This window comes from Myxine glutinosa, chromosome 8 (assembly GCF_964187855.1).
Source record: "Myxine glutinosa chromosome 8, kmMyxGlut1.1, whole genome shotgun sequence".
Taxonomy (NCBI): Eukaryota; Metazoa; Chordata; class Myxini; order Myxiniformes; family Myxinidae; genus Myxine; species Myxine glutinosa.
The window spans coordinates 99210424-99223436 of record NC_136268.1 but is presented as its reverse complement, the minus strand read 5'-3'; the positions used below and the strand labels follow the sequence as shown (position 1 = coordinate 99223436).

Genomic DNA, 13013 nt, shown 5'->3' with positions numbered 1-13013 from the left:
TTTTTTCATATCTAGGGACATATATCTTGCTAAAAATCACAATGAGCCTTACTCCATCTGCATGGTACCGACCAACCCCCTTGGCTCATAGCCTAACTCTTCCTCCTCCTTCCTCCAAGTGTCCCTCTGTTGTAGCCCCCCCCACCCTTCTGTTTTATTCTGCCATGGTCCATTTTCTATTCTAGCTCTTCTCAGCCTCCACTTGGACAAAAAAAATAAATGTATACAGCCTTGTCCTTGTTACACATCTTTCACCATTGTTGGAAGATGTCAACCAGAGTGGAGCCAGGGGAAGCCTTCACCTCTATGAAAATCATTAGATGACCCCTTTTTAATTAAGTGGTCACTTGATACAGCCAGCATTAATACATCTGTAGCAAACCAGGTTCCAATGACATGATTTTGTCCACCTCCTTGGACACAGTGCAGTGCCGTTATAACTACATTTGAGTGAAAATGGAAGAAGTCCCAGAATTGGATAGAAAATGGAGCAACATGCTCCAGGCAAAGGAAAGCCCTCAATGGGGCTTGATCTACATATTGCATAAATGGTAAGGGGGAGAGAGGGATGGGAGGTTGAAGGGGGTGTTGAAACTGTGCCTTTTGCATTTGTAATTTGTCAATGGTGCCTGGCACCATCCTGACAACAAAATTGTCAAACAAACCATAGGAGTATACATTTCTCCACCAAGACACTTGTAGTTTCTAAGAGTCCAGCAAGGTGGAGAGAGGGGATTTTTTTTTTTGTACCTCCATTCAAAATTAATGCTTCACAACTTCAACATGGACCTCTAATCTGTCAGCTTTTATACACAGATTGTGTCATCACTGTCATTGTAAAACAAATACTGAATTTGATTGGACGGGGGTGGAGCCCCACCCGCTCCCTCTTCAGCCCCCAGCAATGGCAAATGTTGGCAATGGGGGTCTCCATTCAAAATATGAATGAAATTCTTCAGAAACAAGTTTTTGTTTTCATTTTAAAAAACAAAACAATTTGTACAATGAATCTCGAGGCCAAGATGGAGCCAGCCAATGAGAAAGCTCCTTTGTGATGGTTGCAGTAGAATGTCAAAATCTAAAAAAAATGCCAACAAACATTCATTCATTCCCTTACACCATTGGAAGCCAAAGTGAGAATAAAGTTCATGGCTGTGTATCGTACACACCCGGTTCCTGTCCTGTATCTTCTCTAGAATGCTGGTATGGGCGTGCTCTGTGTTCCGGGCTTTCGTATTGGGACCCTGGGTCATCAACAGATGCTGAGAATGTGGGCACACTTGGGTCAGGACCCTGAGGACCACCACCTTCGTAGTTGGGAATGTCAGGCAAGATGGAGTGGAATATGAGCTCACGGTCAGACAAACCTGGCTCCAGCTTGGGTAACCATCGTTTGCGCACCCGCCGTGCATTGGTACACATGTCGGCACAAATGACATTCATCTCGCTTTCACGGAAATTTGGTGCAAACTTCTGGCAGTACACTGCAGGGGGAAAAAAACAACAACAACAATATAGGTCATCTTGATAAAACAGGAAGTACAAACAAACATAAGCAACAAAATTCTGGTTATTTCACTTGCATTTGACAGCGTTCAGAACCCGGCTATCCAGCGGCCTTCTCGACGGGTCATTGGTCGAGGAGCGGATGCCAGTGCCGCAGCTGTTTGCAAGTGTTGTGCTGGAAGGAAAAAAAGAAAAAAGATGGCATAAATGTATTTGTGCGTAGATTCTCAACATACCTCATTTCCAAGTAAGACTTTCGTTATATGCTGCTGGTATATACTTTTTCTTGAGAAAAAATAACTGTAAAATGTGCTTTTCGAAAGTCCAGGTGACCAGAAGGAATTTTCAAATTAGACATCAGCTAAAAAGCATCTGGAAATGCAAAGCCTGTCCGCATCCATTTGTATTCAGACGTCGTCTCCTTCCGATGCTCAAAATAACGAAAACTGTTTAAAATAAAAATAAAAAATGTGAACATTGAACAAAGATTTCATGCAGCCTTGACCTTTGAGCTTTGGAACTAAAAAACGATCAGCTTCTAGCTTTTGATTGGTGGTAATTCAGTGTCCCAATGTGTGAATTTTTAAATTTCAGGTCAATTGGATGAAAATTGACAATTTTATGTGACGCTGACCTTTGACCTCATCAAATTATTAATTTGTCATCCATATTCTGACTGGTGTTGGTGTTGGGCTAGCGGCTAGGGTGCCGGCTTAGGATCCTAGGATCCTGGGTTCGAATCCCGGTCGATCGCTGAATTAACGCCAGGGGGGTTGACTCAGCCTGTCATCCTTCCGAGGTCGGCTAATTGAGTACCAGTTCACTGGTAATTCCCTGTTTGTCGCTAAAGGCGGCAAAAAGGGTTGGCGTCAGGAAGGGCATCCGGCCGTAAAACATTGCTTCAAAAAGGGGACCAAAAAACAACAACAACCACGGTTCCCGAAAAAGGCCAACCCCCGCTTGCGGGGAAAAATGGCCTCTAAAGGTGGTTATTTTTTTTATATATATTCTGACAATAAAGCTTTGTTGAAAATTTGATGACAAAACTCAAATGGTAAATTTAAATTTCAGGCCAATTGGATGAAAATTTATGAGTTTAGGTGATGCTGACCATGGACCTTTTGAAAAAATTATTTATTTCCCTTCTCCATATTATCATAACGCTTTGATGACAATGACAAAAACAATATATGAAATTATGCTGCGCAGGGGCAGGGCCTGCGCAGGGGAAAGGCTAATGAAAATATAACAGCAACATCATGACTTCCTTGTATACAATCTTTACCTGAGCGGCTATTCCCAAAGATCAAGGCCGTGCCATCACATTGCCTTCACAAAACAGTCACCAAGTATGACATCCACAGCCATGATGCAAAGGGAAATGTCTACCAAACTCGACATCATTGTTTCACCTTTCACAATTCGACCTCGAGTGAAGAGAGAATGGCTAAGGTTGCCCTTTGTCGAAAGAAGACCATAACATGACCCATACAAACCACATGGTCAATTTGTCTATAATACAGAAGCTGTTGCTCATACTCTCAGATAGCAAGCAGACGAATCTCGACAAAGACCAGACCACTCGCCACCCTCAGTGAATTTATTTATGGGACCAATGACGACATGCCAACTCTCCGAAACGTACACCGTGGGATTTTTAATGCAAGTAGCAAGTGTTAAGCACTTATGACGATTCCTGTGCATTTTACAAAAAAATAAGCAAAGTGTACCGGTCAAAAAAAGCAGCGAGTAGCCGGCGGAGTAGCACTTTATGCCGAATTCCAGCACACATGTGACAGTTCATAAGCTGGCCCCGTGCAATGTATACACCTGCACCTGTGGACAGCATGGACAAAAGTAATGGGCGGATTAAACAGATTAACAAGCATCAACCTCTCTAGCAAAGATTTCATAAGATCGTCATTTTTCATTATTCCTGCACAGAATTACTGTGGTTATGGTGGTGGCCTAATGGCAAAGACAATAAGGCAGCAGTATTGCGACAGATTGCCTGTAAAAGCCAAGCTGGCTCATTAATGATCTTCAGCCGACGATACTTCCTTTTTGCATACTATTGAAATGACTGTGGGACGACGTTTTGGATAAATTAGGAATTGAAATAGTTTTTCCAACATGTTTTTTTTTTAATATCATTGTTATCATTTTTCAAAATTATGAATGCCAATCGTTTTTCAATGTCAATGACGAAACCAAATGTACGGTGTTTAGAACAAGCTACAGAATCAATATCAGCACTGGTTCATGGCACATTACCTTTTGTTGCAGATCACTACTCCTTAATAAACATGAACACCTGACACTTGTAATACAAGGGACTCTGTTTGTCCACCTAGTTTTGCAGCCATGACTCGTCGTTATACAAATACTGTATTCGGATTTCCCAGGTGCTCTGACCATTCCTTGGTGAAGACTTCCCCCATCTGGATTCGCTAGGTCAGACATTTCTCTATTCCAGATTTGGTGCCAACTCACCCGAAAGCCCGATGAGGACGAGGGGGGAGGGGAGCACCGTATTAGGCTCACCTCCTTTTTGTCTTCTCAACTCACAAATTATTTGAGCAGCCCGTCCGAGACACGAAGGCATGCCTCTCCCTCCCTGTCACCCCTCCACTACACACCTGCATCTCTCCCACCACGACAAGCAATCTCGGCCCTATATTTTGGTGAATACCCCGACAACTGTTCATTTAATTGTCCATCTGTGTATTTCTTTGACTTGTTTAATATTTGTCTCTAATATGTAGTTAAGTGAGTCATGTTAAAAGTGACAGGAAATGTGCCCCCCTGGGAACGTATCCCTCCATTATAACACTATTTATGGGGAATATCCTGTCTGCTTAACTCGTTCTGCTCAACGTCACACTTTCTAGAAATGTATCCACAACATTGTGGAAACTTGCTGCAGTGTGTTTTAAATCAACAATTATACAATTTATTCCAGAAAATATCACAACTTCAAAAATGCAATTCAATTTCTCAAACCATAAATTTCCTGATACATCAGAGTAGAAATATATCTAAGACTTTTGCACAGCAATGCATATCATTATACTAAAATACGCCATTTGTGTCTGTCTGTCTGTCTGATCAATTTTTGACGCCAATACATTCCGTCGTTACTTATCCAATCTCAACCAAACTTGACAGGATGACCAAGGGTTACACAATGAAGGTTGCAGCACATTCATTTGCCCCCCTCCCCAAAGGGGTTTTCTCCCCCGAGCGGGTTTTCCTCACCATTGCCATCAATGGGTTGCGTGTTGAGGTGGAAAGCCATATTAAGTTAGCTTTATCGTGGCGTTTTTCCAAAGATGCTTTGAATAACAAAATTAATGATAATCGCATGTCATTACAACACAGTACGACGACTAATAATGTCTCACTTCCCCAAAGCGTTTTTCCTGCAGTGATAACATTAAATGAAGAAATTGGGAGGAATCCCAACATCCATGAAGTAAGGTTTACTTACAGAACTGAGCGAAGATCTACTGTACTCAATATAACCCACAAATGTTGTTATGTTTTTTGCCGCTACCGTGGCATTTTTCGTAGCAAACTTTTGAAACTCGCTCCCGCTGTTTCATACGAAACAAAGGGAGGAAGAGCGGGATGTGCTCATTTACCAAGCAGCTAGCTAGCGCTTGCCAAGCCAGCTGTTCCTTAACAGTTTTGAATGGAGTGCTTGCTCGAATGCTTAAACCACTTGGCGATCTCTCCACAAGAAACTTAGTGAATGAACACACACCCAATGTTCTTGAGATCCGACCTTCGATCGACTGTAATCTATATACCCCAAAGACGAATGACCCTTTCTGCAGCTCCCGTAGTGTGCGGGTGTACTAGTGTACAGAAATTGAACAAGTCCCACCAGATACAAGTTCCAGTTTTTCTCCAGGATCGCCTTCTCCGTAGAGCTGTGGATGGCAGCGTTGCCCAATCTGGTTGAGCAGGTCAGGGGGGAGTGAGGTAAGCTCACAACGAAAACCTCGAGCACTCGGTAGTGAATCGATACGTCCTGTGTCACCACACCACAACAAAAGATAAAGGATGAAAGATGAAACATTGACTTATAAAAAGGAGATGAACCGTTTAAAGAAAAACTACACACGATCCTCAAAAGGGGTTTCCTTGAAATAAAGTAATGACAGTTTAGAAACAAACTTCTCAAATAACTAGAAGAGCTTTTGTAGAGCGCATCGTCTCACCTCGCATGTTCATTCTGAAGAAAAATACCATCGTTAACTGAACACGCTACTATTATGGCCCATATACCCGTATAATCCATGCACCCTATGATGTCACATAGTTCCTTGGCATGGGTTATGAACGTCGTAAATTGAATTATTCACTCTCAATGCATTATAGATCAGATATATGAAGTTTCAGATAATTATTTCAATTCAGCCAATTGTGGCTGGAATACCACTTCACCAATGACGTCATTGCTATCACCCATATATCACCCAATCCATGGGGGAGTTGATGACTTTTGCCAAATTTCAAATTTTTTTCCTTTAAGCGGTTTCAGAGAAAATTACATCCAAATTCAACAAATGGTTTCCTTTAATCCAATATAGCTGCCATACAATGTAACTTATGACGTCAGAGTTAGCAATAAAAGGTTTTCATCGGTACTCCCTCTTATGTTTGAAGTTTCGCATCGATCGGACAAGTGGTTGCAGAGAAAACCATTTTAAAGCAAACAAACAAAAACGTGCGCACCGCACACCCACACTGCAATAGTTTCCCGTTCCATCCACTTCGGGGTGAGACTAAAAACAGACAAGAGGAAATAAAGTAATTTCAAATTACTTGAGCATACCCAAAATGTACATGCATGAATAGGGTTCTGGATTTCGACATGCAGGTATACCTGGAAAACTTTGGAAAAGGTTAATCCACTTCTTGAGTGATGAATGCTGCACCATGCTAGGGTAACATTTTAACATAAACCAAACTAAAATGCAAGCATAACATCAATTGACGGAAAATGTTTGTTTATTTATTTATTTTTAATTCGAGGCCAATTAATTGTAGATTCCACGATTTTCAACAAATTGAAGGAAAACTTTGGACCGGGGACAGGAAAATCCAAGGGACAATCATCTTTTGACATCTCACAAACTACCCTCCCCATTCCCCAACTCCCCCCTAGTCACTCCACCTTTCCCCCTGCCCCCCCCCCCACCCTCCTCCCTCCCTCCCACAAACTTGCAGTTATCATCACCAAGTGCACTGTGTTCCATTCATCGCTTTATTCTCCTTCGTATTCCCTCTAACTTTCTTCTTCCGCTAGTTTATAAACGGATTTTATTACTCTCGCCAAAGAAGAGGGTATTGCATTTGGGTCCCTTGGTCTGTTTGTTTGTCTGTCCATTTCTGTTTGTTAGTCTGTTTGTTTGCCCACAGAATAAATATGATTTTCTCTGCAACCGTTGGTCCCATTGACAGGAAATTTTCACCATAGGTGCAACTCCACCTGTACAATTTTTCATGACAATTATGACATAGGTCACGTGGTATGGGCGCCATCTTGGAAAAACCGAAAAACGTTGCACCTCTATATCTCCGAAAGCGCTGCATAGAAAAAATTGAGACATGGCTCATTGTAAAGAACTCTCCATGGGGAATAACATATGTTAACGATGATGTCATAGGTTCCTCCATTATGACGTCATAATTCGACAACTACAAAACTTCATCCAATCAAAACAATTTGAACGTCATCTATGGATAAATTGGAGAAAAGATAATAATGATGACGCCATCGGTCACGTGGTTTGGCCGCCATATTTGTTTTACCACAAAAACCACTAAAAACACCTGGCGAGGGTCTGCAATCTGATTGCTCTTTATTTAATGAAGTTTGGTGATGAAATCATCACATTTCTTGCTTTTATTCATGAGTATTCTGCTGGTGTTCTTAGCTCACCTGGAACGAAGTTCAGGGGAGTTTATGTGATGGCACGTTGTCAGTCCGTCTATAAACACTTGCAACTCCTTCTATGAAGCCGCTGAAGGGATTGTGACCAAACTTGGCACAAATTATATTTGTTGTGTTTTGAGTAAAGTTTGTTCACGGCATAAATATAAAAAAAGGCGGATCCAAAGGGGTTTACCGGGGGTCAAAGTGGATCCAGATTTGACCCCCAAAATAGGAATTTGCTTTTTCCTCTGAAACTACACACACAATTTCGATGAAACTTGACCACAACCTTCATCACCTGTGATGTACCAATGGTTGTCCACAGCACTAAGAGAATCAAAGTCTGAAGGGGCCTACGGGTGTTCAAAGTGAGTCCGGGTTTTGACCCCCAAAAATAGGTATTTGCTTTCTTCTCTGAAACTATACACACTATTTTGATGAAACTTGACCATTTTGTACTTTGAGCATGATGTACAAACACACACTATTCACCACCCATGATGTACCAAAGTTTGTTCACGGCATAAATAAATAAAAAACTGCCCCTTTGGTCTACCAAGGAGTTTCTGCCCCAGTCTGCCCCAGAAAAATAGGTATTTTTTTGTGTGTTTGTTTGAAATCTTATGATTATGTTAGTATGATTCTACATGCTGCCCTGTCTTCTAGAAACCATTGAAATTGGTTTAAAATACCTTTAGTTAGAGCAGTATACTTTTTATTCTACCAGGTGAGCACCAGGGGTATTGCCCCTATGTTTATAATTCTACACCTATAAAATACCGGTCAGAAGAATTATTTACACACAATAAATTAGCAAACATGTTGCAATACAACAACAACAACATGCATTTTAAAAGGCCATTTTCCCTGCTAGAGCGGGGGTTAGCCTTGCGGTCCCCATGACAATCTTCTCCATTTTGCCCTATTTTCTGCATCTCTCCTTGTTAACCCCCTTGCCCGCATTTCTTCTTCCACCATCTTTAGCCAAGTCTTTCTCGGTCTTCCCCGTCTTCTACTTCCCCGTCAAGTTCTAACAAACATGTTGCAATGTGACAAGATAATTTCTCCAATAATTTCTAGTTCTAGTAATTTCTAGCCACAACGGTGATGGACTTAGAAATTTCAGAAGAACTTGGATCAAAACTGCAATTTACAGAAAGCTAGCACCGCAAAGTTGAGTACATCATTTTTCTTTTAAAAAGGGGTAAAGGGTTAAAAAAAAAAGGAGGGCCACTTCCCCTTGATCAGTGAAGGGGGGTGCGATCCTCCCCCACCCTTACCCTCCACCCTATAAGCTTCAGTTGGTGAAAATGCAGACGTCAAATTTGTTATCAAGGTCAATGTTTACCTTAATTTATTGTGGACACAATTGCATAATCAAATCCTACAATTGCAAGGCTGTTATTTATACCAATAACCAAATACCTACTGTGAAAAACAGTCGAGGTAACGAATTTTAAAGACAGTAGAGAAAAGTCAAATTTAAATGATGCAATTATACTGACACCTCAGACAAAAACAAGCACACGGGACTAGGCCTTACCAGATTGAGTGTACATATGAGAAAATGAATCGTCATCAGCTTCATCATAAACTTCTACCTCCTCCTCCTCACAGTCTTCTTCCAATACATAGCTTACTGGGCTGCTCTTTGGGCTTTCTCGCTCCCCGCGACCACCACAGGAGGCTGTATCCGCTGGAGGACAAAAAAGGGCACAAATGACACCTCATTACACACAATAATAAATAAAAAAACCACCTTTAGAGGCCATTTTTCCCCGCAAGCGGGGATTGGCCTTTTTCGGGGACCATGGTCGTTGTTGTTTTTCGGTCCCCTTTTTGAAGCAATGTTTTACGGCCGGATGCCCTTCCTGCCGCCAACCCTTTTACGACAAGCAGGGAATTACCAGTGAACTGGTACTCAATTAGCCGACCTCGGAAGGATGACAGGCTGAGTCAACCCCCCTGGCGTTAATTCAGCGATCGACCGGGATTCGAACCCAGGATCCTAGGATCCTAAGCTGGCACCCTAGCCGCTAGCCCAACACCAGGGCTCATTACACACAATAATGTAGGTAAACTTTCTAAGACGCAAATAAATAAAATCAATAGTGCATACTGCATACTGCATAGGTATGCCGACAATTCTTATCACAAACCAGGGGAGCCATTGTAGATGAGACGTGGAACTTTAGATGAAATATGAGACGAGGTTGAGGGTGGATAGCTTTCATAAAGGCGCCGGTGAGTGGGTACACATTGAATGATGGCAGGTGGTGACTCGAGCTTGATGCGGGATAGCTGGGCAGATGCTGGAGGAAACCGGGGCTGGTGGCCACTGACTGGTGTGCTTGACTGGGCTGGCTGAAGGGGAAGGTGGTGGAGAGAGAGTTATTAATAAATACAAAGTAAGCAAGCAAGCATGGAAAAGTTGCAAAACAAAGGCAAATTAGAGTTTACGAACCATCACATAAAAATGTCAAGGTAATAGATGATTTACAGACTTGGCATTTAATATGGAATATTTTTTTTGTGGGGGTGAACCTACTTTTCAAGATGTCTTAGAACCAAAAGTTCATTGGAATTATGTTGAAATTATTCTAGATTTTGTTAATGTGACCTTTAAAAGAAACAAAAACCACATTTGACATTTCGAAACAAATAAATTGATCCTTGAAAGTGATGTAAACTGATATCGAACTCAATTCATGGACAGTACTGTGTTAAACTTCTGTACCTTCCAGAAGTATGTCTTTATTTTGCACATTAGCCAATTTTTTTTTTAACAAAAACAAAAGTTAAATTACGACTGCGATTACGGACAGTAAAATTACAGTTCAGTACTTCGTGTAACCCCCACGAGCATTCAGGAGAGCACGTACACGTTGAGGCATGCTGTTCATGAGATTTGCCAAGGTTTGGACAGGAATCGCTTGCCATGCAGTGACAGCCTGCTGCAATTCACGCACAGAGGTCGGCTGCTGGTCCAAGTGGTCGATTTGACGCGTTAATTCTGCCCACAAGTTCTCTATCGGATTCATATCCAGGGACATGGCAGGCCACTCCATATGCTCTACACCAGGGTCAGCAAGAAAGTGTTGGATCATGCGAGCATGATGAGGCCGTGCATTGTCATCTTGGAAGACAAAGTTTCCTCGAAAGGCTGCACGAGCAAATGGAAGCAATGTTTCTTCCAGAATGGCCCTGTACTTGAACTGGTTCAGGTTTCCATTCAGAACAACCAGGTCAGTTTTGCCCCCTGCATGAAAAGCAGCCCAAACGGTCACCCCACCACCTCCAGCTTGGACTCTTGGCACTACACAATCTTTGTTGTAGGCTTCATGTACTTGTCTGCACACTCGGACGCAGCCATCTTGACGATAGACCAGAAATCTAGACTCGTCACTGAAGATCACGTGATTCCAGTGTCCTGGCTGCCATTGACGGTGCTCTCTGACCCACTGCAATCGGCGCTGGCGGTGTTGTTTGGTCAGGCGTGGCTTTCTCAGGGGACGCCTGGCACGATAGCCTGCTTGAACCAGTCATTGGTTGATTAGCCTTCTGGATACAGGCACATTTGTCAGTTGCTGCCACTCAGCCCTAAGCCGATTAGCTGACTTGGTACGGCCATTGCGGACTAACCGGTGCAGCTGGCGATCATCCCTCCTTGTGGTTTTGCGGGGACGTCCTGGCCTCGGTATTGGAGTAGGGACACCCCTCTGAGCATTTCGTTTCAGGATCTTTGACACCTGACCTTGAATGATGCCATACTGCCGAGCAATAGCACGCTGTTTCATGCCGTAATTTCGTAAAGCCACCACTTCCTGACAAACAGCATTGTCGAGTTGACGGACCATCTCCAGAGGAAGCGGCAATAACTTTTGGAGACGTGCAGCAGTTGTTTTCCACTAATACAGAACGCAACAACCCTTGTATACCTGACTGTGAAGCCAATCATCAAATGCACCTGTCCGTACATTTTGCCACTTGTGATATAATCCTGTTGTTGGCTTCTTGCTGCGACAGACAATCAGTGACATGGTTCTTTTAACAAATAAATCACCAAAGTGTAAAAGAAACTCACCAGATTGATATACTGAGTTAAGAAAGTAAACCCAAGTCAAGGAAAAAATATATATTCCATATTAAATGCCAAGTCTGTATAATGGAAGATATATTCTCAAAAAACGATTATCAGCATCACCTTTGCTCGAGAAATCAGTTAAAACTAGAACGGCACTCAGTGGAGAGTGTACCTCCACCTGGTTGGCCATATCACTCAATGGTGAAGAATCACTTTTTAAAATTATACTAGCTGGATCTGGATCTTCACCAAAATTGAATAGATTCTTCCTTGTCACACACACACAACCTGTCCAACAAGTTTCGTCCAAACCCATCCATAACTTTGAGATATGCTGATATGTATCGTTTTTGGCCCCATCTCCCAATGGTGAAGAATCACTTGGAAAAATTAAATAATTCTCATATCCGAATCCATATTCAGATCTTCACCAAAATGGAAAATATTTGTCCTTGTCAGGCACCCAACCGGTCCACCAAGTATCCTCGAAATCCATCCACAACTTTTTGAGATATCCTGCTATGATTCGTTTTTGTCCCTATCTCCCAATGGTGAAGAATCACTTTAAAATTTATAGTAGCCAAATCCGGATCTTCACCAAAATCTAATCATTTCGTCCTTGTGACATACACTACATCTCTGCCAAATTTCGTCCGAATCCGTCCACAACATTTTGAGATATTTTGTTCACAAACAAACAAACGGACAGACAAACAGACAGGGGTGAAAACATAACCTCCATCCCCCTTTGGTGGCCGAGGTAATAATTTGTATCTCTTAAACCTCTTGTTTTAGTTCTGCCTTGTTTTGGTTGCAACAGAGGAATGAAGGTGCAAATTCATGTAGGAGTAGAACACTTGCAAATAAATGCCTTGAATCTATACCATGAGAGAGCCGTTTGTCTATCTGTGCTTGTGTGTGTTGCCATGTTTCCCAGAAATGGCTGAATGGATCTTTGCCAAACATTGAGGTTCATCAGTGATTGTCTGGTGTCTGGGGGTGTTTTGGGGAGGGAAATAGGAAAAAAAGTTAGTTTGCTCTTTTTAGGATTTTTTTTTTTAAATCGCTCTATGGTACCCGAGCATTTGTAGTTATGTAAAAGGTAATATTAAATTATCCCCGATGTGTGTGTGTGTGTAATATTATGTAAAATATAAATTTTCCTTAGTGGGTGCAGGGAAGTGCTTTAGGCACCCACAAAAAATGTAAAAAAACAAAAACAAATTGATTTCTTCAAAATGCCAACAGGATTGAACATCACCGGGCAACACCAGGTACGTACTCCTGCTAGTGCAAGATAAAGGCAGAGTGACATGACTTTTGCATGTCCAAATACCCATGCACACACGCACACGCATGCACTACACAAAGTGAATATACGGCGCAGGATCTTCCAGGGCGATCGCCTTTCACCCATTGTGTTTTGCTGGGCTCTGGGCCCACTGAGCAACATAATTAATGAGTAAGGACATGGAT

General features: G+C 42.1%; 1 protein-coding gene across 5 annotated transcripts in view; it reads right to left on the bottom strand.

The window, feature by feature from the left end:
• LOC137432755 (nucleus accumbens-associated protein 1) overlaps positions 1 to 13013 on the bottom strand; it is a 151598-nt gene that overhangs the window by 4011 nt on the left and 134574 nt on the right. For 3 of the 5 annotated variants that reach the window (XM_068124923.2, XM_068124925.2, XM_068124924.2), the window contains 6 exons: positions 9613 to 9817; positions 8997 to 9149; positions 5396 to 5542; positions 3237 to 3342; positions 1584 to 1681; positions 1170 to 1484 (listed from right to left, as the gene is read on the bottom strand). In XM_068124923.2, coding sequence (XP_067981024.2) covers positions 1170 to 1484; positions 1584 to 1681; positions 3237 to 3342; positions 5396 to 5542; positions 8997 to 9149; positions 9613 to 9817 — 1024 coding nt within the window. Of the gene's footprint in view, positions 1 to 292; positions 1485 to 1583; positions 1682 to 3236; positions 3343 to 5395; positions 5543 to 8996; positions 9150 to 9612; positions 9818 to 13013 lie in introns of those variants that run through there. The other 2 variants (XM_078783572.1, XM_078783573.1) reach the window with 1 other exon arrangement.